General features: G+C 44.1%; 1 protein-coding gene across 1 annotated transcript in view; it reads right to left on the minus strand.

Annotated features, from left to right (window-relative positions):
- Nucleotides 1-27356, minus strand: part of clec16a (C-type lectin domain containing 16A) — a 287365-nt gene that overhangs the window by 132820 nt on the left and 127189 nt on the right. Inside the window, exon 16 of the mRNA XM_070901025.1 lies at nt 2872-2916. Within this exon, the coding sequence (XP_070757126.1) occupies nt 2872-2916 (45 nt within the window). The remainder of the gene's footprint in view (nt 1-2871; nt 2917-27356) is intronic.

Here is a 27356-nt window from a genome sequence, read left to right on the forward strand (position 1 = left end):
AGATGAGGAGAAACTTCTTCACCCAGAGCGTGGTGAACCTGTGGAATTCTCTACCACAGAAAGTAGTTGAGGCCAATTCACTAAATATATTCAAAAGGGAGTTAGATGAAGTTCTTACTACTCGGGGGATCAAGGGTTATGGCGAGAAAGCAGGAAAGGGGTACTGAAGTTTCATGTTCAGCCATGAACTCATTGAATGGCGGTGCAGGCTAGAAGGGCCGAATGGCCTACTCCTGCACCTATTTTCTATGTTTTCTATGTTTGCTCCTCTGATCGACCGGATTGCTGATCCACTCCAGAAGCTTTCCCCCATTCGGTGCCAACTAATGTTATGAACCAATCTCCCGTACAGCACTCATCGATCAAGCAGGCTTCTGCTGAAGAATGGATATTTGTGTAAGGTAGTGGAGAGCCACTAGCACATATGGAGCCATATATCAGAATGTATCACCACCTTCAGAAGAGGAGATGCAAAGGAAGAAAATACTAATATGGGTGAACATAACTATCTGTAGGAAAGGAAGAAATCAAATGTGCCAAAAATTGCCCCAATTACACCAATATATTTTTCCATGTTTTCAAAAAAGCAATGAAGCAGCTTGGTTATATTTGCAAGTAGGACATGCTTTAAAAAGTCTTTATTTCACTGTCTGAAAAATTATTTTAAAAGCCCTTCCTACTCATCGGTCGGTCTTTGAAAGCAAGTGTATTGATGTAATGAGAACAAAAAGTCAGATTGTGACAGTTCTTTAATGGAGAATGACTCAAGATGCTGCAAAATCTGGCCCAGAGAAAGTAAAGATTAGTCGTTATATAAATAAAGTTCAGTGGAAGTTGCATTCCATTTTGGTCAGCCTATTTAATAAATAAACTTATCAAATTAAGGTATTGCAAGAAAACTTCTGAACTAGTCTTATTTTAATAACCAAATGTCTAGGACTCTGAATAAAAAAAACTAATGCCATTTTTTGCAGAATAAATTTAGAATTGGGTGCAAACCACAGGCTAGACAAGTAAAGAAAGAAATACTCACAAAATCATTCCAACCAAAAAAAAAATAAACTCAAAAAATGAATTTATGAAATTTGCCATGCAGAAAGCAGTTAAAATGTTTATGTAAGAAAGTGAAATAACAAAATAGACATTACTTGGCCAAGCAGCAGAGCTTGCTTTGCGCAACATGCACATGTTAAAACAGGAACATAATTAACAGAAAATGTTGGAAATGCTCAACAGGTCAGTTAACAGCTGTGGAAGGAGAAACAGAGTTAAAGTTTCAGGTCGATGACTCTTCATCAGAACTGGACGATCTTAGAGACGAACAGCTTTTAAGCAAGTGCAGAGCCAGTGAAAAGGGGATAGGGAAAGAATAAAGTCTTTGATAGGGTGGAGGGCAGGTGTGATAACAAGATGATGGGTCCAGAGGAGGGATAAATGATTACAGCAGAATAGCAGAGGAGGAGGGAAGCATGGTATATCTGGCTTAAAATAGGAGCTCTCCCGTGGCCCAGGAGTGTGGTAGATGAAAAGCCGATAGACCCCAGTGTGGACCGCCCTGCTGGCCCTGTACAGATTTCTAGCACACACGTTATTTTGCTTTGGTTTTAGTTTTTAATTCACTACCACCTCTCTTCCAGGGATGTTCAACATTGAAGAGGTTCTGCTCTTCTTGCAGATGGGATTGTCATTTCTCTTTAATCATGTTCACCTTCATTGCTCATCATCATCACGTGTGCCATTTAAATCGCTGACACAGCTCACTACCCCCTTCACTAGCTTAACTCTCAATTGCATCTGTTCCGTTATCTTGCTTCACTCCCTCCTTAATACTCAGCAATGGGCTAGGTCATTTCTATGGGTATCAGACACCCAAGCCTCCAAGGAGAGTGAGGTGGGGGGGGGGGGGGGGGGCAGGGAGGGAGATAGATATAGAAGGAGAGCAAGAGAGAGAATGAAGGAGGAAACAAGAGTGAAAGGCAAATAAAAAGTCAGAGGGGACACAGAAAAAAATTGAGAGATTGAGAGAGCAAGAGATTTGTCCCCAAACAACCAACCAATAATTCCAAAGAACTACAAAACATAAATATGTTTCTCCTTAGAAAGGGAATCTTGCCTAAGGGCATAGTACAATGACTTTCTCCACAGTGTTAAGTAAATAGCTATGGAAGCCACAGACTCTGCCAAGATTTCCTTAAGGTTTTCTTCACACAGCACCAATCATGAATTTTATTGCCAATTTTCCCTTCCCACCTCTGGTTTAACAAAACATCCTGCACGTTACACTTGCCACAGTTTTGAGTGTGCAGAAAATTTTCTCATTCATTTTTCTTTTTCACGTTTCTACGCTCTTCCAATACAAGCACTACAGATGAAGGAGTTTGCTGTCCAAATGTCATTTTCTTCCACAACGAAAGAAATTTGGTGCATTTTAGTACATAAAAGTGGTTTTTGAAGAAAATACTGGCTTACCTATATTGTTCATCAGAAGTGTCAGAACCACACCCCAACAGATAATAAATGATTAACAATTAAAAAGATGCACTCATTCTCTTTTAAACTATTATTTGCTCAGTCAATATTTCATACATTTCCACACTTGCTGCAAAATTGCACTAGAACTGTCCAGTCTCAGATTTTAAAATTAAGCCGCTCTAAAAAAAAAAAATTGGAAAAAAAATATTTTCTCCCCCTTATGCAGCAGGGGGATATTGACTTTTCCATATTTTCAGTTTACCCAATTAAGAATATGATTCTTTATTGAGGCATGTGTCAGGGCTCTATACCATTTGAATACATTGCATTAACTCCAGCCTGTAAATAAATTAAAATTCCACTGAATTACATCATGTGATTTATCATCTCCAGCCTTACCTTATAGAAACGCCGCAATAAGTGGACACTTTCTTCTCTTGCACCCTGTAGAACAGAGAGAAAAATATAGAGTAACAGAAAACAATGAATGCAGCTATAACCTAATCAATAGATACAGAGATCATCAAGCCAAATTGGGTACAGCCAACACCTTTCTATAAAATTAAATCAAGTAAATATTAAAATCAAAGGAAGAAAATTCTGACTTTACAGTACTTTGTTTTGTTGTTGGTAGCAGCTTACTCAAATGTAACTTGGAGCAGCACATCACATCCAAAATAGGCGGTTTTCAGGTATTGTCTCAGCCTCCAATTTAAGTGTCAGGTGGTCAAAATAGATAGCTATCTGTGGGCTAAGAAACTGTAGCATCTATACTTTCCTCCATACAGACAGTCAAGTGCATTTATTACTGTTTATTGATTTATTGATGATTCAGCTACTGGAAGTGATTCTCCAAAACAAAATAAATCATTAGACTAGTCCCTAGATGTGTGAAAACTGTTCATGTAACTCTCCCTCCACCTCCGTAAGGAAAATATTTGGTCTCCATTTGGCACAACCTCATAATGGAAGTGCTGAGATTTTAAAATCATTGAGAATCCAAAACCTAGTAATTCATAACGTAGGCCGTTGGAGAATGTTGTTGCATCATGCCACCCTTGTATTTCTAATTAGGTGGACTTCTCTGAACTAAAGTCCAATATCAGGAGACAAGCAAATTACAAAGTGCTGAAACAGAACAGGCTAATTTTCCCATGTTGTATAAGCCACTTAAGTAATTTATGTCACCATCCAAACTTAAGTTATTTTAAACAAAGATTACTGCAGTCAAAACATCAGCATCACTGAAGACTCTAGCAAACTACCCCGTACCTAAACCATTCAATGAAAAATGCATGGTCGTTTCACTCAGCATGAATCGTGACCTTGCTGGAGCCCACAATGCAGCTGAAACCAAACTACGGCAAGCAGCACCCATCAGTGAGCAAAGCTACCAGCCACTGGTGAGCTGGAACCTACTCTGCCACCATGGCTTCCCGTTCTCCCCCTGCCAGAGTACATATTGCTTCCAACACCAATCTCTCCCAAGCAGATATTCAGTCCAGCCCAAAGAAGCTCCCCCTTACACAAGAGGAATTGTGGACTGTCTAAGCTCTTCAACGATTCCCTGCTACCCCGCCCCATGTGAAGAAAAATGCTCCTCCACCCAACTTGGTCTCGACTTCTAAATATATATGAAAACAAAAATGGCACATGCCACAAGATGTTGGCTATATGCATATATATCTTGGCTTCTAATAGTAAGAGGCAGACTTAACTATTAGAAAGCAAAGCTCTCTATAGGCTGTTACTCAAATATGGATTTCAAGACCTGAACTGACAAACCAATCTACTTGGGTTACTCCAATGTCATCACTGAGAAGATAAATAGCAATGAATCAGTTTGAAAGGTTAGCAAGGTCAATCTGACCAATTATATTACGTAGTCTATACATGCAAAGAAAAAATAAATGCACACTGTAAGGGATAAATTGTAGCAGACAGAAAGGTGGTGAACTAATCAGTATTAGGGGGGTCTGAGAAATTGCCTATGTATGTGATAGAGAATTCAAACAGGCTGCATTTAGACAGGTTGAGAAAACACAGACTCCCATGTCTACGTGCGACTGAGCACATTGCATTAAGTCATCAATCAACTTGACATTTTAGGACCTTTGGGTAGCGAGCCAATTAAAGGTTAAAAGACTATCAAATGAGCCAATAAGGTCAAAGGCGGCGAGTTCTTTTCTGTAAATTGCACCAGGTATAAGTACAGCCATTTTGACCATGTGGTCTCAGAAGGACAAAGACCTGGCTTAAAGCCAAGAGCTTGTTGCTGTCTGCCAAAATAAAGTGACATTAAAACTACAATCGGAGTTCGTATTTCATTGGAATTTAAGAGATCTAACAGTATGTAACACTTGCTTATGTAGGTATAGCACACTTATAACGCGTTAAAACTGTATCCTTAACCTTAGTAACATACAAGTCAGCAGTTACAATTTTGATTAGAAGTCTCCGAGGAAGAGATAAGACAGCCAGTATTTTGAGAACTTTAGGCGACGTGCAGACTGGGGCAAAGGGCAAATAATGGAACAACACAATGATGGGAGATGGACAGTTGCATACACCACTCAGAACTAGTCTGATAAGAGTCAACAAATCAATGTAACTCCACTGATAGCAATAGATCTATCAATTATTTTGTAGGAGGGTAGCTCCTCTCCAAAGCCTGTATAAATTATACTCAAAACCTCATGAATGTTGAAGGTTCCCTGACTGAACCTTCCCTTGCATTGCTCAAAATAAAGCCAGTTGAACCTAAGATTTTGTTTGTTTACTTCAGTGATTGCTATACTGAGGGCAACGGGCGAGGTGTCAATTATCTATATCAGATAGTCCGCCCCGAGGGAGAGAAGCCTTTCTTTTACCCTACATTTGGCGCTGCGAGCAGAGTACAGACCCTCTGACCTGGATGATGTGACAGCTGAATGGCAGTGAACATGTTTTTGTACCACCTGCAGCTGTAGTATTGATGGGGAGGAGGTAATCTGTATAAAGAACTAGAAGGGGGTAATCTGCAGAACAAAGTTACAGCGAACCACAGAAGGACGAAAACCAAGGTTGGGGACAGATGTATTACCTGAAAAAGAAGGAATACAACCAGTGAGTAAACTTTAGCATTGTTGTTGCCAATTTAAGGTGTATCGAAGGGTTAAGTCATGGCAGGAGAGCTCGGTAACGTGATATGCTCCTCCTGTATCATGTGGGAACTCAGGGACACTTCTGGTGTCCCTGACGACTACGGGTGCGGGAAGTGTATCCGCCTCCAGCTCCTGACGGTCTGCGTTGCGGAACAGGAGCTGAGAGTGGATTTATTCTGGAGCATCCACGATGCTGGGAACGACGTGAGTATCACGTGTAGCGAGTTGGTCTTACCGCAGGTGAAGGGTCTACAGCCAGATAGGGAATGGAAGACCAGCAGGAAGAGCAGTGAAAGGAAGGTAGTGCAGGAGTCCCCTGCGGTCATCCCCCTGCAAAACAGATACACCTCTGAGTACTGTTGAGGGGGATGACTCATCAGGGGAGGACAGCAGCAGCCAAGTTCATGGCACCATGGCTGGCTCTGCTGCACAGGAGGGCAGGAAAAAGAGTGGGAGAGCGACAGTGATAGGGGATTCAACGGTAAGGGGAATAGATAGGCGTTTCTGCAGCCGCAACAGAGACCCCAGGATGGTATGTTGCCTCCCTGGTGCGAGGGTCAAGGATTTCTCGGAGCGGGTGCAGGACATTCTGAAAAGGGAGGGAGAACAGCCAGTTGTCGTGGTGCACACTGGTACCAACGATATAGGTAAAAAAAAAGGAATGAGGTCCTACAAGACAAATTTAAGGAGCTAGGAGCAAAATTAAAACGTCGGATCTCAAAAGTAGTAATCTCGGGATTGCTACCAGTGCCACGAGGTAGTCAGAGTAGGAATCGCAGGATAGCTCAGATGAATACGTGGCTTGAGCAGTAGTGCAGCAGGGAGGGATTCAAATTCCTGGGGCATTGGAACCGGTTCTGGGGGAGGTGGGACCAGCACAAACCGGATGGTCTGCACCTGGGCTGAACCGGAACCAATGTCCTGGGGGGACTGTTTGCTTGTGCTGTTGGGGAGGAGTTAAACTAATATGGCAGGGGGATGGGAACCAATGCAGGGAGACAGAGGGAAACAAAATGGAGACAAAAGCAAAAGACAGAAAGGAGATGAGTAAAAGTGGAGGGCAGAGAAACCCAAGGCAAAAAACAAAAAGGACCACTGTACAGCAAAATTCTAAGGGTCAAAGTGTAATAAAAAGGCAAGCATGAAAGCTCGGTGCCTCAATGCAAGGAGTATTCGGAACCCAGGAGAAGACTCTGAGCTAGTTAGAGTGGGTGACAGCTCAGATGAACAGGACCCCAAGAAAGAATGCAAAAGGCAGGAGGCAACAGAGCAGAGTAACACTGGGGTAAGTGTAAACCACAAGGTGATAGGAAGGGACAATATGTATGAAAATAAAGGGGCTGCAGGAGGGGTCAAAAACTAGTGTTAAAACACTCTACCTAAACGCACGCAGCATTCGAAATAAAGTAAACGAGTTGACGGCATAAATCATTACAAATGGGTATGATTTGGTGGCCATTACAGAAACGTGGTTGCAGTGTGGCCAAGACTGGGAATTAAACATACAGGGGTATCTGACAATTCGGAAAGATAGACAAGAAGGGAAAGGAAGTGGGGTAGCTCTGTTAATAAAGGATGATATCAGGGCAGTTGTGAGAGATGATATTGGCTCTAATGAACAAAATGTTGAATCATTGTGGGTGGAGATTAGAGATAGTAAGGGGAAAAAGTCACTGGTGGGCGTAGTTTATAGGCCCCCCAAATAATAACTTCACAGTGGGGCGGACAATAATCAAGGGAATAATGGAGGCATGTGAAAAAGGAACAGCAGTAATCATGGGGGATTTTAACCTACATATCGATTGGTCAAATCAAATCGCACGGGGTAGCCTAGAGGAGGAATTCATAGAATGCATACGGGATTGTTTCTTAGAACAGTATGTTACAGAACCTACAAGGGAGCAAGCTATCTTAGATCTGGTCCTGTGTAATGAGACAGGAATAATAAACGATCTCCTAGTAAAAGATCTTCTCGGAATGAGTGATTACAGTATGGTTAAATTTGTAATACAGATTGAGGGTGAGGAAGTAGTGTCTCAAACGAGCGTACTATGCTTAAACAAAGGGGACTACAGTGGGATGAGGGCAGAGTTGGCTGAAGTAGACAGGAAACACAGATTAAACGGTGGCACAATTGAGGAACAGTGGAGGACATTTAAGGAGCTCTTTCATAGCGCTCAACAAAAATATATTCCAATGAAAAAGAAGGGCGGTAAGAGAAGGGATAACCAGCCGTGGATAACCAAGGAAATAAAGGAGTATCAAATTAAAAACCAATTCGTATAAGGTGGCCAAGGTTGGTGGGAAACTAGAAGATTAGGAAAATTTTAAACAACAGCAAAGAATGACTAAGAAAACAATAAAGAAAAGAAAAATAGATTACGAAAGTAAACTTGCGCAAAACAGAAAAACAGATAGTAAAAGCTTTTACCGATATATAAAATGGGAGAGAGTGACTAAAGTAAATGTTGGTCCCTTAGAAGACGAGAAGGGGGATTTAGTAATGGGAAATGTGGAAACGGCTGAGACCTTAAACAATTATTTTGCTTCGGTCTTCACAGTGGAGGACACAAAAACCATGCCAAAAATTGCTGGTCACGGGAATGTGAGAAGGGAGAGACCTTGAGATAATCACTATCACTAAGGGGGTAGTGCTGGACAGGCTAATGGGACTCAAGGTAGACAAGTCCCCTGGTCCGGATGAAATGCATCCCAGGGTATTAAAAGAGATGGCGGAAGTTATAGCAGATGCATTCGTTATAATCTACCAAAATTCTCTGGACTCTGGGGAGGTACCAGCGGATTGGAAAGCAGCTAATGTAACGCCTCTGTTTAAAAAAGGGGGCAGACAAAAGGCAGGTAACTATAGGCCGGTTAGTTTAACATCTGTAGTGGGGAAAATGCTTGAAGCTATCATTAAGGAAGAAATAGCAGGACATCTAGATAGGAATAGTGCAATCAAGCAGACGCAACATGGATTCATGAAGGGGAAATCATGTTTAACTAATTTACTGGAATTCTTTGAGGATATAACGAGCATGGTGGTTAGAGGTGTACTGATGGATGTGGTGTATTTAGATTTCCAAAAGGCATTCGATAAGGTGCCACACAAAAGGTAACTGCAGAAGATAAAAGTACGCAGAGTCAGAGGAAATGTATTAGCATGGATAGAGAATTGGCTGGCTAACAGAAAGCAGAGAGTCGGGATAAATGGGTCCTTTTCGGGTTGGAAATCGGTGGTTAGTGGTGTGCCGCAGGGATCGGTGCTGGGACCACAACGGTTTACAATATACATAGATGACCTGGAAGAGGGGACAGAGTGTAGTGTAACAAAATTTGCAGATGACACAAAGATTAGTGGGAAAGCGGGTTGTGTAGAGGACACAAAGGCTGCAAAGAGATTTAGATAGGTTAAGCGAATGGGCTAAGGTTTGGCAGATGGAATACAATGTTGGAAAATGTGAGGTCATCCACCTTGAAAAAAACACAGTAAAAGGGACTATTATTTGAATGGGGAGAAATTACAACATGCTGCGGTGCAGAGGGACCTGGGGGTCCTTGTGCATGAATCCCAGGTGCAGCAGGTAATCAGGAAGGCGAATGGAATGTTGGCCTTCATTGCGAGAGGGATGGAGTACAAAAGCAGGAGGTCCTGCTGCAACAGTATAGGGCATTGGTGAGGCCACACCTGGAGTACTGCATGCAGTTTTGGTCACCTTACTTAAGGAAGGATATACTAGCTTTGGAGTGGGTACAGAGACGATTCACTAGGCTGATTCCGGAGATGAGAGAGTTACCTTATGATGATAGATTGAGTGGACTGGGTTTTTACTCGCTGGAGCTCAGAAGAATGAGGGGTGATCTTATAGAAACATTTAAAATAATGAAAGGGATAGACAAGATAGAAGCAGAGAGGTTGTTTCCACTGGTCAGGGAGACTAGAACTAGGGGGCACAGCCTCAAAATACGGGGGAGCCAATTTAAAACCGAGTTGAGAAGGAATTTCTTCTCCCAGAGGGTTGTGAATCTGTGGAATTCTCTGCCCAAGGAAGCAGTTGAGGCTAGCTCATTGAATGTATTCAAATCACAGATAGATTTTTAACCAATAAGGGAATTAAAGGTTACGCGGAGCGGGCGGGTAAGTGGAGCTGAGTACACGGCCAGATCAGCCATGATCTTGTTGAATGGCGGAGCAGGCTCGAGGGGCTAGATTGCCTACTCCTGTTCCTAATTCTTATGTTCTTATGTTCTTCTGTTAAAAGGGAGGTCGGACCCCAGGATGTTTAGGAAAACTGGCCAGTGGGATAAAAAGACCACCAAGGGGGGCTCTCTGAGATATGGACCAAAAGGGCCCCGGGTATAAGTGCTAAAAGGAAAACAAAGCAATATTGTTAGTGTGGCCGGATGTTAAAAGGATCCAAACACTTGGAAACAGTACATGGAATCTGGTCGAGGGGTAAACGTATCCAGACGAAAAAGTGTTTGTGATTAAATGCTGGAAAAAACATTGAATTCACAAAGGACAGTTTGTTGTTATCAAAAGATAAAGATGCAACCTTGAAAGCTACAGCTGCTAAAAAGGAAAACAAATGGAATGAATTTGGAAAAAAAGTGTTGGCATAGAATCTCTGGCACAATATATCCTTGGGTTCAGCTAATCTAGAATTGTTAAGCTAACCTTTTTATAATTTCCTTGGGGTCCCAAGACTAGCATTGTTGAACTGACTCCAAGGGCTGAATTTCCCATGGTGGTAGCGGGCACGATCGTTGGTGGGTTGGGCGAGAAAGTTTTTTTTTTGACAGCGGGTTGGGAACCCCCTGTCAACTTGCTCCCACACGCCTTTCTCACAGGCGGATTTGTCAGCGTCGAGCCGACCAGACCTGCAGCAGCAGGCGACCCAATTGATATCACTATGAGGTATTTACAGGCACTTAAGAGTCTTTACCCCACCCCACTACTTTAAAAAAAATTTCCCTGCATGGCCATGGGATTCACAGAGCTCAGGAACTACATCTGTCAGCCTGAGGCATCAGTTCCATGGCCATTGTTCCAGCTGATTATTGTCAGCATGGAAAACAAATAAAAACATCAGTTAACAGATTCATGGATATTATGTTCTACTGGCTATTCTCGGTGGTTGCCTTCCAGCTTAACAGTAATTGCAGTGAATTGATCTGCATTATAAAAAAGGATAAATATCACTTAAATACATTTTCGTGTTGTTTCTGGCAGGTTTTTCCTCAGTGGTTGCCCAGTTACACATTAAATCAAGTCATCAACTGTAAATTTCATTCTCATCACTCATTTCACTGGTTCAATTTGCTTTCAGTCCATGAATATGACGAATTTAATTTTTCAGTTTGAGACTTTAGGGTGAATTTCTGTGGCGGTTCTCACTTGTCCATTGTTAACTTCAACGGAAGAGCTACAGAATTCCCAGAAACGTATTGTAAGCACCACTTACACCGTTTGTCAGGGTTTCCGCAGCTCTCCCACTGAACTTGCAAAACATTGTAAATCCATCCCTTTACAATTACATTTAAAATCTGCTTAATTTTATGTATTACCTATACACTCACATCTTCCCCCTGAAGCGGTGAATTTTAAAGGCTGTGCCTCATTTTAATATTGGAAATCGGTCTTCCGCCCAAAGCAGGCAGAAATGACGTCGAGGATGGTGGGTGAGAATTGGGCTGGGAGCTGGTTGCTGTCAGGGACCCAAGGAAATAGCATAAGCTATGTGCTAGAGATGGAGGACCAGTACAGGGTTAGGCTGGCGGCTTGGGGAAGGGGGGAAGCAGCAGAGGCAACTAAGTGGATAGTCTCCATCTTCATGACAAAAAAGTTCATAAGCTCCAAACATGTTACAGATCAAGGTGCAAGAGATAAAGAGGAGGGTTTTTTGGAGGCATTTGTAGTGGAGAAATTAAGCTGAAGTTTATTTTTTGTTCTCCAAGATGATCCTAGCGAAGTGGTTTGCACTGGCAAGGGAGATTGAAGCCCGGTAGAGTATAACATGGTCGAGCCAGCTGTTGTGATAGATGGCTAAGCTAGTTGTGCGTCAGATATGCTCAACTTGAGTGAGTGAAGATGGTCATATTGGGGGAACAATTGGAACGGAAGACAGTGAAGGTTTTGTTGGGGATAAGGGCATCAAAGGTAGAGGTAAGGGAGTAGACCACAGCTAAAGAGGTTTTGTGGCAAATGGAGGGCCAGAGGCCCAAGCAGTTTGAAAATGCAGCTGTAAGCAACTTTGGGTACAGCTTTTCCATGAGCAGATGCAGAAGAAAGTGGGATTGACAGGGGTAGTTGAATGAGGGTGGTCAAGGATCCAGAAAAATGGTCAGACATGACCATGTCATTGTCGAGAGGGCATAGGAAATAACAGAGTCTTCCTCTTTAGTCTTTTTAAGTCATCCTTAGCTGATTTCTAAAATATTCTCAATCTTCTGCCCTACCACTAATCTTCGCAACATTGTGTGCCTTTTCTTTCAATTTAATACCATCCTTAAATTCCTTAGATAGCCATGGAGGGTTCATCCTTTTAGTAGAGTTTTTCTTTCTCAATGGAATATATCTTTGAGAATTATGAAATATCTCCTAAAATGTCTACCCCTGAATATTCAGCTCCCAGCTTTGGTCACCTTGTAACCACGTCTCTGTAATGGCTATCAGATCATATCCATTTATTTCTATTTGTGCCATCAATTCATCTATCTTGTTACGAATGCTGTGTGTATTCAGATAAAGAGCCTTTAATTTTGTCTTTTTACCATTTTCCCCTACTTTGACCCCATTTGCTGGTGTTCTTATGTTTGTATACTCTGTCCTTTCCCATCACTCTGGTTACCCATAGCGCTACCCTGCACTATTGCCTTGTTCTTTCTTTCCCCGGACACCAGACCCCGCCTTAATTCTCCTTTCAATCAAAACTACTCCTCAGCTCAATTTCTCTTCTGCCACCATCCAGGTTCAAATCCCTCTTGAATAAGCCCACGGCCTCCCTTAGTATTCTCAACCATGTCAATCATGGTGCCAGTCACTGATTCTCCCAGAGCAGCAATCTAAAAAATTGTCTCGCCCTCTGCTCCCAGTGAACATCCCACCCAGCCCATTCCTCAAATTAATTTAGAAACATAGGTCTCACTGGTTAACTGAAGCAAACATAGAAAATAGGTGCAGGAGTAGGCCATTCGGCCCTTCGAGCCTGCATCGCCATTCAATAAGATCATGGCTGATCATTCCCTCAGAACCCCTTTCCTGCTTTGTCTCTATACCCCTTGATCTCTTTAGCCGTAAGGGCCATATCTAACTCCCTCTTGAATATATCCAATGAACTAGCATCAACAACTCTCTGTGGTAGGGAATTCCACAGGTTAACAACTCTCTGAGTGAAGAAGTTTCTCCTCAGCTCAGTCCTAAATGGCCTACCCCTTAGCCTAAGACTATGTCCCCTGGTTCTGGACTTCCCCAACATCAGGAACATTCTTCCCGCATCTAACCTGTCCAGTCCCGTCAGAATCTTATACATTTCTATGAGATCCCCTCTCATCCTTCTAAACTCCAGTGAATAAAGGCCCAGTTGATCCAGTCTCTTCCCATATGACAGTCCAGCCATCCCTGGAATCAGTTTGGTAAACCTTCGCTGCACTCCCTCAATAGCGAGAACGCCCTTCCTCAGATTAGGAGACTAAAACTGAACACAATAATCCAGGTGAGGTAATCCAGGTGTAAAACTGCAGTAAGACCTTTCTACTCCAATACTCAAATCCCCTATCTGTGAAGGCCAACATAGCATTTGCCTTCACCACCTACCTGCTGTACTGCATGCTAACTTTCAATGACTGATGAACCATGACACGCAGGTCTCGTTGCACCTCCCCTTTTCCTAATCTGCCGCCATTCAGATAATATTCTGCCTTCGTGTTTTTGCCCCCAAAATGGATAACCTCACATTTATCCACATTATACTGCATCTGCCATGCATTTGCCCACTCACCTAACCTGTCCAAGTCACCCTGCAGCCTCTTAGCGTCCTTCTCACAGCTCACACCACCACCCAGTTTAGTGTCATCTGCAAACTTGGAGATATTACACTCAATTCCTTCATCTAAATCATTAATGTATATTGTAAAGAGCTGGCGTCCCAGCACTGAGACCTGTGACACTCCACTAGTCACTGCCTTCCATTCTGAAAATGACCCGTTTATCCCGACTCTCTGCTTCCTGTCTGCCAACCAGTTCTCTATCCATGTCAGTACATTACCCCCAATACCATGTGCTTTGATTTTGCACACCAATCTCTTGTGCAGGACCTTGTCAAAAGCCTTTTGAAAGTCCAAATACACCACATCCACTGGTTCTCCCTTGTCCACTCTGCTAGTTACAATTCCAGAAAATTCCATAAGATTCGTCAAGCATGATTACCCTTTCATAAATCCATGCTGACTTGGACCGATCCTGTCACTGCTTTCCAAATGCGCTGCTATTTCATCCTTAATGATTGATTCCAACATTTTCCCCACTACTGATGTCAGGCTAACCGGTCGAAAATTACCTGTTTTCTCTCTTCCCTCCTTTTTTAAAAAGTGGTGTTACCTACATTTGTCTTCACTAATCTTTTTCTCTTCACATATTTATAGAAACTTTTGCAGTCAGTTTTTATGTTCCCTGCAAACTTCCTCTCGTACTCTATTTTCCCCCTCTTAATTAAACCCTTAGTCCTCCTCTGTTGAATTCTAAATTTCTCCCAGTCCTCAGGTTTCTTGCTTTTTCTATGTTTTTTTGCTCATTTTTGTTGCTTTTTTTATATGCCTCTTCCTTGGTTTTAATACTATCCTTAATTTCCCTTGTTAGCCACGGTTGAGCCTCCTTCCCTGTTTTATTTTACTCCAAACAGGGATGTACAATGCTGAAGTTCATCCATGTGATCTTTAAATGTTTGCCATTGCTTAACCACCGTCAACCCTTTAAGTATCCTTTGTCAGTCTTTTCTAGCCAATTCACGCCTCATATCGTCGAAGTTACCTTGCCTTAAGTTCAGGACCCTAGTTTCCGAATTAACTGTGTCACTCTCCATCTTAAAAAATAATTCTACCATATTATGGTCACTCTTCCCCAAGGGGCCTCGCACAAGATTGCTAATTAGTCCCTTTTCATTACACATCACTCAGTCTAGGATGGCCAGCTCTCTAGTTGGTTCCTCGACATATTGGTCAAGAAAACCAGCCCTAATACACTCCAGGAAATCCTCCTCCACCGCATTGCTACCAGTTTGGTTAGCCCAATCAATATGTAGATTAAAGTCACCTATGATAACTGCTGTACCTTTATTGCACACATTCCTTATTTCTTGGTTAATGCTGTCCCCAACCTCTCTATTACTGTTTGGTGGCCTGTACACAACTCCCACTAGCGTTTTCTGCCCTTTGGTATTCCGCAGCTCCACCCATACCGATTCCACATCATCCAGGCTAATATCCCTCCTTACTACTGCATTAATTTTCTCTTTAACTAGCAACGCCACCCCACCTCCTTTGCCTCTGTCTATCCTTCCTAAATGTTGAATACCCCTGGATGTTGAGTTCCCAGCCTTGGTCACCCTGGAGCCATGTCTCCGTGATGACAATTACATCACATCCGTTAACTGCTATCTGCGCAGTTAATTCGTCCACCTTATTCCGAATACTCCTCGCATTGAGGCACAGAGTCTTCAGGCTTGTCTTTTTAACATACTTTGCCCCTTTAGAATTTTGCTGTAATGTGGCCCTTTTTGTTTCTTGCCTTGGGTTTCTCTGCACTCCACTTTTACTATTCTCCTTTCTATCTTTTGCTTCTGCCTCCATTTTATTTCCCTCTGTCTCCCTGCATTGGTTCCCATCCCCCTGCCATATTAGTTTAACTCCTCCCCAACAGCACTAACAAACACTCCCCCTAGGACATTGGTTCCGGTCCTGCCGAGGTGCAGACCGTCCGGTTTGTACTGGTCCCACCTCCCCCAGAACCAGTTCCAATGTCCCAGGAATTTGAATCCCTCCCTCTTGCGCCACTCCTCAAGCCATGTATTTATCTGAGCTATCCTGCGATTCCTACTCTGACTAGCACGTGGCACTGGTAGCAATCCTGAGATTACTACTTTTGAGGTCCTAATTTCGAATTTCGCTCCTAGCTCCTTAAATTCGTCTCGTAGGACCTCATCCCGTTTTTTTACCGAAATCGTTGGTACTTATACGCACCACGATAACTGGCTGTTCACCCTCCCTTTTCAGAATGTCCTGCACCCGCTCAGAGACATCCTTGACCCTTGCACCAGGGACGCAACATACCATCCTGGAGTCTCGGTTGCGGCTGCAGAAATGCCTATCTATTCCCCTTACAATCGAATCCCCTATCACTATAGCTCTCCTACTCTTTTTCCTGCCCTCCTGTGCAGCAGAGCCACCCACGGTGCCATGAACTTGGCTGCTGCTGCCTTCTTCCCCTGTTGAGTCATCCCCCTCAACAATACCCAAAGCGGTGTATCTGTTTTGCAAGGGGATGACCGTAGGACCCCTGCCCTACCTTCCTTCCACTGCTCTTCCTGTTGGTCACCCATCCCCTATCTGGCTGTGTACCTTTAACCTGCGCTAAGACCAACTCACTAAACGTGCTATTCACGTCATTCTCAGCATCGTGGATGCTCCAGAGTGAATCCACCCACAGCTCCTGTACCGCAATGGGGTCCATCAGGAGCTGGAGGCGGATCACTTCCCGCACCCGTAGTCGTAGTCGTCAGGGACACCGGAAGCGTCCCTGGCTTCCCACATAGTATAGGAAGAGCATAACACATGTCCGAGCTGTCCTGCCATGTCTTAACCTTTAGGTTAACTTAATTTGGCAACAACAATGCTAAAAGGTTCCTTACTGATAAAAGAAAAAAAACTTAGCAATTACCAGCTAATCACTTACCCCTTTGGCTGTGATGTCACCTTTCGATTTCTTTCTACTTCTTTTTTGCCTCCCTGCTGTAGCTGCACCGGCTGGCCTTTATAGGCCGCTCCGCTCTCCCCGGACTCCCGCTGCTCGATCTCCCGCCTCACCAACGCACCTCGAACTCCCCAACTTCCGACTGCTGGCCTTTATAGGCCTCTGGCTGCTCGATCTCCCGCCTTACTGACGCACCTCGCACTCCCCGACTCCCGACCTTTATAGGCCTCTGGCTGCTCAATCTCCCGCATAACCGACGCACCTCCTCAGCACTTGCCCCAATCCTGCTTCCCTTTTCCATTGTTTCCCCAACCTAACCAGTAGACCAGCAATTACCACACTGCTCTATTTCATCCTCTAGAACGTTCAATCCTTCAAGAACAAGGTCCTCGCTATCCATGACTTCAACATGGATGAATTTACCAACACACGGGAACTGAAAGAAACCGAGCTTATGAGCAATGACTCTCTTCCCCTCACCGAAGCGGCCCTACCTGCACTTAATTTATCACCTGCCAAGCCCAATGGCTGCAGCAGCAACAGCTCTTTGTGAAGTTCTATCTTGGCCTATCTCCCTGCTCAACCCAGATTCACTCTTCAAATCCATTACCAAGACCTTTTACTTACACAATATTACCCACGTCCACTGAACTCCTTACTCACATTTTTATCAGTCACCTCTAGGCTTTATTTCTCCAACATTCTCCATGCTGTCGTTCCCGCCTCCACCCTCCATAAATCCCCATTTGTCCAAAACTCAGTCCCCCACATCCTATACCATATTAAGTTATCATCCATCACTCCATCTTCGTTGACCTACGTTGGCTTCCTGTCCCCCGAATGCATTGAATTCATATCCCGCCATAGTCTCACCCGACCTTATCTCGTTTTCTATCCCTTTTTGCAACCTCTGGTCCTGTGACTCTGGTTTTCTGTCCATTCCATCCTCCCAGAGGTGCAGAGCCTTCAGCCGCCTCAGCCCTACTTCCCAAAATTTATTTTTTAAACCCCTTCACTTCACCTTTCTTTCAACTTTTAGAACCTTCTCAAAACCCATATTTCCGACCATGTTTTTGATCACCTCTCTTAATTCTCCCTCCATGCTTTAATCTCTGTTCCCCCACACTGTAAAGCTCCTTGGGATAGTTTCTACGCTATCTGAGCAACACCAGTTTAAAAACCCAGAGCTAATGCTGGTAGCTCGGAGTGCTTCAGCTCAGAGTGAGAAAACAAGAGTTTGGTAAGTGGGAGAGTTCGGTGAAGTGGGGGAGGGAGGGGTTGCTTTGCCTTGTTTTTCCTAACTTCTTCCGCAAAGCGGCGACGTACCTGAGCAGGAGCAGACCGAGGCCCGAGAGTGGGGATAAAAGCCACAGCAGACCACTGCATACGACCAGTGTGATCTCCTGGACTAGTTTCGATTGTCTGGTTGGTCGAAGATGAATTTTCCAGATTTTTTCCCCCAATTGGCCTGGGTTTTTAATCTGGTTTTTTGCATCTCCCAGGAGATCACACTGTTCCGTGTGAGGAGAACTCTGCTGTGTGACATCGCAGTTAAGGGATTGATAATGATTGTGGGCTAAGTTTTTCTTTAAATTAACATATCTTCATCATAGGCAGTCCTTCGGAATCAAGGAAGATTTGCTTCCACTCTTAACATGAGTTTTTAGGTGGCTGTACAGTGTAATACGAGAACACAGGTGGGACAAATAGTTGTTGAGGGAAAGGGTGGGCGGGATTGGTTTGCCGCACGCTCGTTCCGCTGCCTGCGCTTGATTTCTGCATGCTCTCGACAACGAGATTCGAGGTGCTCAGTGCCCTCCCGTTTGCACTTCCTCTACTTAGGGCAGTCTTTGGCCAGGGACTCCCAGGTGTCAGTGGGAATGTTGCACTTTATCAGGGAGGCTTTGAAAGAGAGTGTCCTTGTAACGTTTCCGCTGTCCACCTTTGGCTCGTTTTCCGTGAAGGAGTTCAGAGTAGAGCGCTTGCTTTGGGAGTCTCATGTCTGGTATGCGAACTATGTGGCCTGCCCAGCGGAACTGATAAAGTGTGGTCAGTGCTTCAATGCTGGGGATGTTGGCCTGGTCGAGGATGCTAACGTTGGTGTGTCTGTCCTCCCAGGGGATTTGTAAGATCCTGTGGAAACATTGTTGGTCGTATTTCTCCAGCGACTTGAGGTGTCTACAGTACATGGTCCATGTTTCTGAGCCATACAGGAGGGCTGGTATCACTACAGTCCTGTAGACCATGAGCTTTGGTGGCAATTTTGAGAGTCTGGTCTTCAAAGGCTGCACTGGCGCACTGGAGGCAGTGTTGGATCTCGTTGTTGTTGCCTGCTCTTGTGGTTAGAAGGCTCACGAGATAAGGGAAGTGGTCCATGTTGTCCAGGGTCGCGCCGTAGATCTTGATGACTGGGGGGGGGACAGTGCTGTGCAGAGAGGACTGGCTGGTGGAGGACCTTTGTCTTACGGATGTTTAGCGCAAGGCCTATGCTTTTATACGTCTCAGTAAATACGTCGACTATGTATTGGAGTTCAGCCTCAATGTGTGCAGACACAGGCATCGTCTGCGTACTGTAGCTCGACGACAGAGGTTGGGGTGGTCTTGGACCTGGCCTGGAGACGGTGAAGGTTGAACAGGTTCTCACTGGTTCTGTAGTTTAGTTCCACTGCAGTGGGGAGCTTGTTGACTGTGAGGTGGAGCATAGCAGCGAGGAAGATTGAGAAGGGAGTTGGGGGGTGGGGGGGGGGGGGGTGCGGCAGGCAGCGGAGTGGGAGCTGGGGGGGGGTATGCAGGAGAGAGCCAGAGGAAGTGTGAGCTGAACGGGGGGGGGGAGCCGGAGCCAGAGCAAGAGCAGGAGCTGGAGCAGGGAGATGCCGTCCAATCTTCGCCGCCCCAATGAGCCCATTCGGCCAGGGCTAGGGGCGGCGTGCTTCGGGCCCCTCCCACACAGTTTTGGGTGCCTGGAGCTACTGCACATGTGCAGAGGTCCCAGCAGTGTTTTCAGCGCCGGGACCTGGCTCCGCTCCCGACTGCTTGTGCTGCACTGCGTCGAGGGCCTGGATCGACCTGAGGGAGTGGAGAATACCGAGGTAAGTTTTCGGCGCGGTTTTGAGCGTGGAAATCAGGCGCGGCTCGCGGGGCTGCGCCGTTCTAGGCGCAACCCGAAACCTGACCCCATGGTGTTGAGATAGAGGATCAGTCATGATCATATTGAATGGCGGTGCAGACTCGAAGGGCCGAATGGCCTACTACTGCCCCTATTTTCTCTGTTTCTATGTAAATGCGATATAAATGCGTTCTTATTGTTGAAGAACTTTTTTCTGAATGAATTAACTAATAGCCAAATGGCCTTATTCCAACTATATTTATCTTGCGATCATTCAATCAATTTTACTGAACAATGTTGAAAATAAATGTTGAATCTCCAAGGTAACATACGGATTCAGATCCAGGATGTGTTGTTCAATCAATGCAAAAAAAAAGTGACGTTAACTAAATATAATAAATCCACATTTTTACAACTCTAAACAGCAAAATCTTTACTAACTGCAGTTTTGCTCCTTACATATTCAGTTCTGGTGTGAGACATTTTGGTTATACAAGTTTTTACTCTCTCTTCGCTCTATTGCAACATCCATGATCATTGGCCATTCCACAGAATTGACTGATATAAGTAAGTGATTAGAGTTTAAAGCTTTTGTTAAAAAAAACACTTAATGAAATTAGAATTCTCAAAATTTGGAAGACATTCAAATGAATCTATCAATTCATAGAATTTTATCAATGCCTTTGAAATGGTACAACTGCTCTGATATTTGATTAGATGCACAGATGAAAAGCGCATTGTATTACTGCAGCCCTACAAATCTTAATAAAAGGCAATTATTTAAACAGAATAATTCGGCTGAGCTACCTTTAATGGTTTATAAACTTTTTTTTTTAAAATAGAATCAATGCAGCAAACTATTACTAGTACAGTCCTTTTGCTGGGTTTTTATTCAAAAGAAACTGTAATCTTTTGGTTTCATTGTTGCTTTGCAATACTGGCTAAGGGCTAGAAGCAGCTCATTTGCTTGCTGACAATCTGTTTTCAAAGAAACTCTTTTAGGGTCTGTTTTCAAAGAAATTCTAGAATGACAGCACAGGTGGTGGTCATTTGGCTCATCGAGCCTGTACCGTCATCTCTCCCTGTGGCTGAGGAGCTCCTCCCGGAGTCACAGTGTGGATTCCGTCCACTACGAGGTACAACGGCTATCTTCTTTACGGCGTGACAACTGCAAGAGAAATGCAGGGAACAGCACCAACCCTTGTACATGGCCTTCTTTGACTCGGTTAGCCGAGAGGGACTATGGAGCGTACTGCTGTTTCGGCTGCCCCCAAACGTTTGTCGCCATCCTCCGCCTGCTCCACGACAAAATGCAAGCCGTGATCCTGACTAACGGATCCACCACAGACCCAATTCACGTCTGGACCGGGGTCAAGCAGGGTTGAGTCATCGCGCCAACCCTCTTCTCGATCTTCCTTGCTGCAATGCTCCACCTCACACTCGAGCTCTCCGCTGGAGTGGAATTAAACTACAGAACCAGTGGGAACCTGTTCAACCTTCGACGTCTCCAGGCCAGATCCAAGACCGTCCCATCCTCGGTCATCGAGCTACAGTACACGGAGGACGCTTGTGTCTGCGTACAGAGACTGAACTGCAAGTCATAGTCAATATCTTCACGGAGGTGTACGAAAGCATGGGCCTTACACTAAACATCCATAAGACAAAGGTCCTCCACCAACATGACCCCGCCACACAGCACTGCCCCCCAGCCATCAAGATCCATGGCGCAGCCTTGGACAACGTGGACCACTTTCCATACTTCGGGAGCCTATTATCAGCAAGGGCAGACATGGATGACGAGGTTCAACACCACCTCCAGTGCGTCAGTGCACCCTTAGGCCACCCTGAGGAAGAGAGTGTTCGAAGGTCAGGCCCTCAAATCTGTCACCAAGCTTATGGTCTACAGGGCTGTAGTGATACCCGCCCTCCTGTATGGCTCAGAGACATTGACCATATGCAGTAGACACCTCAAATCGCGAGAGAAATACCAGGTCTTGCAAATCCCCTAGGAGGACAGACGCACCACGTTAGTATCCTCGATCAGGCCAAAATCCCGAGCATCGAAGCACCAAAGCACTGACCACATACTCGACCAGCTCCATTGGGCGGGCCACATTTGTGTCAGGCATGCGAACAGACTCCCAAAGCAAGCGCTCTCTTCGGAACTCCTACACGGCAAGTGAGCCCCAAGTGGGCAGAGGAAACGTTTCAAGGACACCCTCAAAGCCTCCTTGATAAAATGCAACATCCCCACTGACACCTGGGAGTCCCTGGCCAAAGACTGCCCTAAGTAGAGGAAGAACATCCGGGAGGGCGCTGAGCACCTAGAGTCTCGTCGCCGAGAGCACGTAGAAAGGAAGCGCAGGCAGCGGAAGGAGCGTGCGGCAAACCAGACTCCCCACCTACCTGTGACAAATACTGTAATTCCCATATTGGACTGTTCAATCACCTAAGAACTCACCAAGTGGAAGCAAGTCTTCCTTGATTTCGAGGGACTGCCTATGATGATGGTAGAGTTTTCCAATTAATATCACTCCCCAGCTCTTTCCCCATAGTAATTTTTTTTTTCAAAAATATATCCAATCCCAATTTTATATTCTTATGTCCCCCCACCAGGTACATACTGTTCCTTGATAAGACATAAGGCAAGTGTCCCTCTCCGAAGCCTACACAAATGCTATTCTTCAGCCAATTGACAGAAAACGCACAAGAATAACCAGGAGTCTCCTGCCCTCCAACTATTCCTCCTTTACTCCAGGTGAATATATAACCTATTGCTTAGTTTTTCCCGTTAGCAGCACAGCTGAGATCAAGAACTTCCTGTGACAGAAATATCAGTTGTAAACCCATCAAATGGAATCACCAGATTTTCTAAGAAACTCCCATTTTAAAAACATTCAAATGTTCGAATGGTTTGTTGACGAGTGGGGACAAAAGGGGAATATTTGTACATTTTACTCTTAAAGTGCTGAGATTGTGAAACAGCTATCACTAGCATTGGGTAAACTGACTTTACAAAAGTCACATATTATGGATTACATTAAGGCTGAAATGCCATCAACATTAGGCCAGATCTTTCTCGCGACATAAGCCGTTATAGTAAATGATATTTTCCTGCACTTTTAGGCTTGATAATTTTGTGATGTAACTTGCTGGAAGTATGAGCTTATAACGCTGTGGTAAGTGCAATGGGGCATTTGGGTCCTCAGTGAATGGCAGGACCAACAGTGAATCTTAACCAATGGGATTTAAGGACTGAGCAAAAAGAAGCAATGACGGAGGAGGAAGGTGAATTAGAGTCAAATCAGGTGCAGACTGAAATAAAGAAAGGGAAAGAAAGACTGGATCAAGAGAGAACAGAGACAGAAAGGAAACTTCTTTTTTTTTTTTTAAATTGACATTTTTAAAATCTCCTTTAAAACAATTTACTACATGTGGGATTGAGATTGTACCGTTTAAATTGCTCCCTTTCTGGGCCAAAGGTTGATTGGTATTGAAACATAGAAAACATAGAAAATAGGTGGAGTAGGCCATTCGGCCCTTCGAGCCTGCACCACCATTCAATAAAATCATGGCCGATCAACAATTGCATTAACAATTATCACGTGTTAAAAAGATACTTACGTTGTTAAGGTCTAACCCAACTTTCTGGGGCAAGTTTCATCCTCGAAGCGAGGATGACTTGCTTCCATGCCAAAAAGGGATGAGTTCACAGGTGTTTCAATGAAGGACCAAATATTCCAGATCCCGAACTACATCGTGAAGGGTGGAAGATACCTGTGCTTGGATTTAAAAAAAATGTGTGGTGGCTGTTGCACACCAGCCACCACACGGGCTTGACAGAGCGAGGTCTTGGTCCAGTGGCAAGGATTACCCAAGACTAACGGGAGACCAGCTCTGCTGCACAGACTGAGCGCGCACACATATCGCAGTGGTCTGGCCTGTGCTGCCCTTGGGCCCTCGCTTCTTCTGGGCCTCACTGCATACCACTGCAGGGAGCAGCATGTGCTGCTGCAGGAAGGTGACATTTAATGGATAATGAATGTGCAAATCCAACAAGTTCTTAAAAATAACGGGGAGGCTAAAGGAGAGATGCCGTTTGTGCAAAGTAAACGGTGGAGCAGCATAAATTGATTAGTAAGTTCTGGAGATTTGCACCTCAGTCCCCTAAATTTGTACTTTAATAACTCTCTGTGTTGTTAACATTGTCGTTATTTTTCCAGCAAGATTCGGCCCATTGTGTTGGACCATTGAATAGCTACAAAAAATCCCAAGTATATTCATTCAGAATGTTGAATTCTAATTTCAAGTGTTCTCTCCCCACAACTCTCATGGCGACTGATAATGTAGCTGTTTTCCCAAATAAACCTTTGTGGCAGCCCACTAAAGGTGAAAACCAAGTGAATCTTGCAGTAACATCCATCAAATCCATGAACTCTATTGTATCTGGATACTCATTTGGGTGGTGCTAAGAACACTGAGGTAGTGTTTCCACCATGTTGCACTGTTTTTTTTTCCCAGCGCAATTCGTCCAAAATTGCCCAAACCAGAGCAAAAGCTCGAGGAATTTCAAGCGGAAGTTAGGTCCAGAGCAAATCAAGTTTCCGTGATCTTTTGTCCTTGTGTAACAAACATCGTGCTGGAATCTCGCTCAAAGCTAACCACACCCATAAATCTGACTAGGACCCCTGAATGAATTAATCACCAAGGTGCGTTTCTGCTAATTGCGCTCGTTTGCGGCTCTTAAAATTAAGCCCCTTTTTTTTTTTAGGCGCAAGGGTACTCATAAGTTTTTAAATATTAAAAAACATTTAATTTAAGAAACTGTACATTAACGAAGCTAAGAAATGGTTCTGTATAGTTCTTTAAAGTCATTTTCAGTTATTTAAAATCATGTTGCACACATGTGGTGGACTATTCACGGATTAAAAATTCTTATTTTGTGAGATGAACCCATTTTCAGCTGTATTAATAGAACTGCACCAGGATACCACTCTTAAATAGTGAAACCAATATACATGGATACTCCCCAAAAAAAGAAACATCTGCAAAAAACAGACACTAGTGAGACCTAAATAACTGAAATGATAAAATATATAACAGGCACTGTAAAACCACAGACACTCGCAAATTCCAAACTATGAACAACCTTCAAATCACCCAGCCATTTTCCAAAACAAAACAGGACACTGGAATGGGGGAGCTTTTTACCCAATATACATTGCAGCAGAGAAAGTGCTTTATTTCTGGGACTGAATGCTTGGACGGCTCCATAGGGTTAGAGTGGTTTCTCTGCCGCTATAGATGTGGAATAAAGAACTCCCCATTCTACTGAAAATATTTACAGTATACAAAATCGCCATTTTGAAAATAAGGTCTCCTGCAAATAAAGGACAACTGATGCTAGTCTCTAAGGTGTCTGTGATTTACAGGTTTCACTGTACATCAAGGAATATTTTTTAATGCAAGGGATTGTGATGGAATATTTTCCACTTGCCTGGATGAGTGCAACTCCAACACTCAAAAAGCTCAACACCATCCAGGACAAAGCAGCCCGCTTGATCGGTACCCCATCCACCACCTTGAACATTCACTCCCTCCACCACCGACGTACCGTGGCTGCAATGAGTACCATCTACAAGATGCACTGCAGCAACTCATGAAGGCTTTGTCGGCAGAACCTCCCAACCCCACAACCTCTACCACCTAAAAGGACGAGAGCAGCAGGTGCATGGGAGGGCCATCACCTGCAAGTTCCTCTCCAAGTTACACACCATCCTGACTTGGAAATATATCGCCGTTCCTTCATTGTTGCTGTGTCAAAATCCTGGAACTCCCTCCCGAACAGCACTGTGGGTGTTCCTTCACCACAAGACCACAGCGGTTCAAGGCGGCGGCTCATCACCACCTTCTCAAGGGCAATTAGGGATGGGCAATAAATGCTGGCCTTGCCAGCGACGCCCACATCCCAGAACGAAAGCAAAAAAAGTCAGGTGTGATCAGTGGAGTCCTTAAAAGCCATACTTACCTTCTTCCTTAGCTTACTCCCTTATATTGTCAGTTCATGATTAAAAGCTACTTGATCCAGCTGAACCAACCAGTGCACAGCCTTGGACAAAGATAATCAATTTGCTTCCAGCATCACCATCTATGCCATTGCTGACACAGATGCCAATGCAGTACTTGCAATAAAAAGTCATAACTGTGCTTATTGAACAAAGTTAGCCACTTGCAAGGACAGTGATCATCAAATGACATGAACCCAAGAAATGCACAACAGATCAGTTGTCTAATGATCTGTGGGCCAAAAAATATAAAGGATTTTCACTGAAGCAAAACTGCAATGAAACTAATAGACACAAAAAAAATATGAAAATTAAGAGAAGATCTGGAAATAATAACCCAATAATGTTAAACTATCTAAAAAATACACAATGGAACACAGATTTTCCTCTAGACTTGACTATTCCAACGCACTCCTGGCTGGCCTCCCACATTCTACCCTACGTAAACTTGAGGTGATCCAAAACTTGGCAACAAGTCCCACTCACCTATCACTCCCAGGATGAGGGCCAGCAGAGTCTCATGCCCTTAGGATAGTTAGAAGACAATGCACAGGTTCAAATATTTGATTATACAGTGACACCTGCTGGGAAGTGCACTCTGCGGCTATAATGCTCCACACAATCCAATATGAATCCCAATGCTCACCGGTTAGCCTCACACATTTGAGTAAATGGCCAGTTCGGCAAATTACCAGATGGTGAATGCGCCCATGGAACCAACCCGCTCCGTTCCCAGCTTTTTCTCACCAGCCCACTCCCTTTCCAGCTTTTTCAAAACGTTAAGGAGCCTGTTCCAGTGATGAACTGGAAGCGCTCATGCACAGAATGCCTCTAGTTTATTGGCAGCAGTCGCGTCCTTTTTTTTTAAAAAAAGAAAAGCGTAGACAAGGGCAACATTTATTGTCCATGCGTAAGTTGCCCTTGAAAAGGTGGCGGTGGGCTACAAATTTGGACTGGAGTTAGAACTGTTCCAAAATCTCAGCCCCTGGGAAACCAATGAAATAACTCGCAATGCAGCTGATCCGACCAGCGGGGTAGTTTCTCTAGTCCAGTAACTCCACAATAGCCGTTAGGTCAGTCCAAAGTTTGCAGAGTAATTTAGCAAGGAGCAAGGTCTGACCTATCTCGTGCATTCCAGCAGCTGAGAAAATTTACATTTTTGTTTTAAAAACGAGAATTTTGCAGAATGCATTATTTTTCTCTACAAAATAAAGGCTTGCCTTCACCTGTGCATAATGCCACAGATCTGTCAGTTCACAATGGTTCCAACTTTAATCTGTCTTGGAAGATATGTAAACAAATTCCAGGTAAAGATCATGGGTCTCCCACACAAAAACCACAGCTGCCCATGCGTGTATTCCCTACAACATTAATTTCAGCTAGTGTCTGGGAAAAGGAAATGGAGCACAGACAATGGTAATTAGAATGATCTTCCGATTGTTCCTCTGCCTTCCCAAAATGCAAATGAAAACGGCTGTGGAATGGAGAGAAGTTTGGCTTTGAAGAAAAGGAAAAGAAAAGGAGGGAGAAGTGTATTGAATCTGTAAAGGATTGCTTAAAAAAAACATGAACCACAAAACTTAGAAGACAAAATGCTGAGTATT

This window comes from Pristiophorus japonicus, chromosome 15, assembly GCF_044704955.1.
Source record: "Pristiophorus japonicus isolate sPriJap1 chromosome 15, sPriJap1.hap1, whole genome shotgun sequence".
In the NCBI taxonomy this organism is placed as follows: Eukaryota; Metazoa; Chordata; class Chondrichthyes; family Pristiophoridae; genus Pristiophorus; species Pristiophorus japonicus.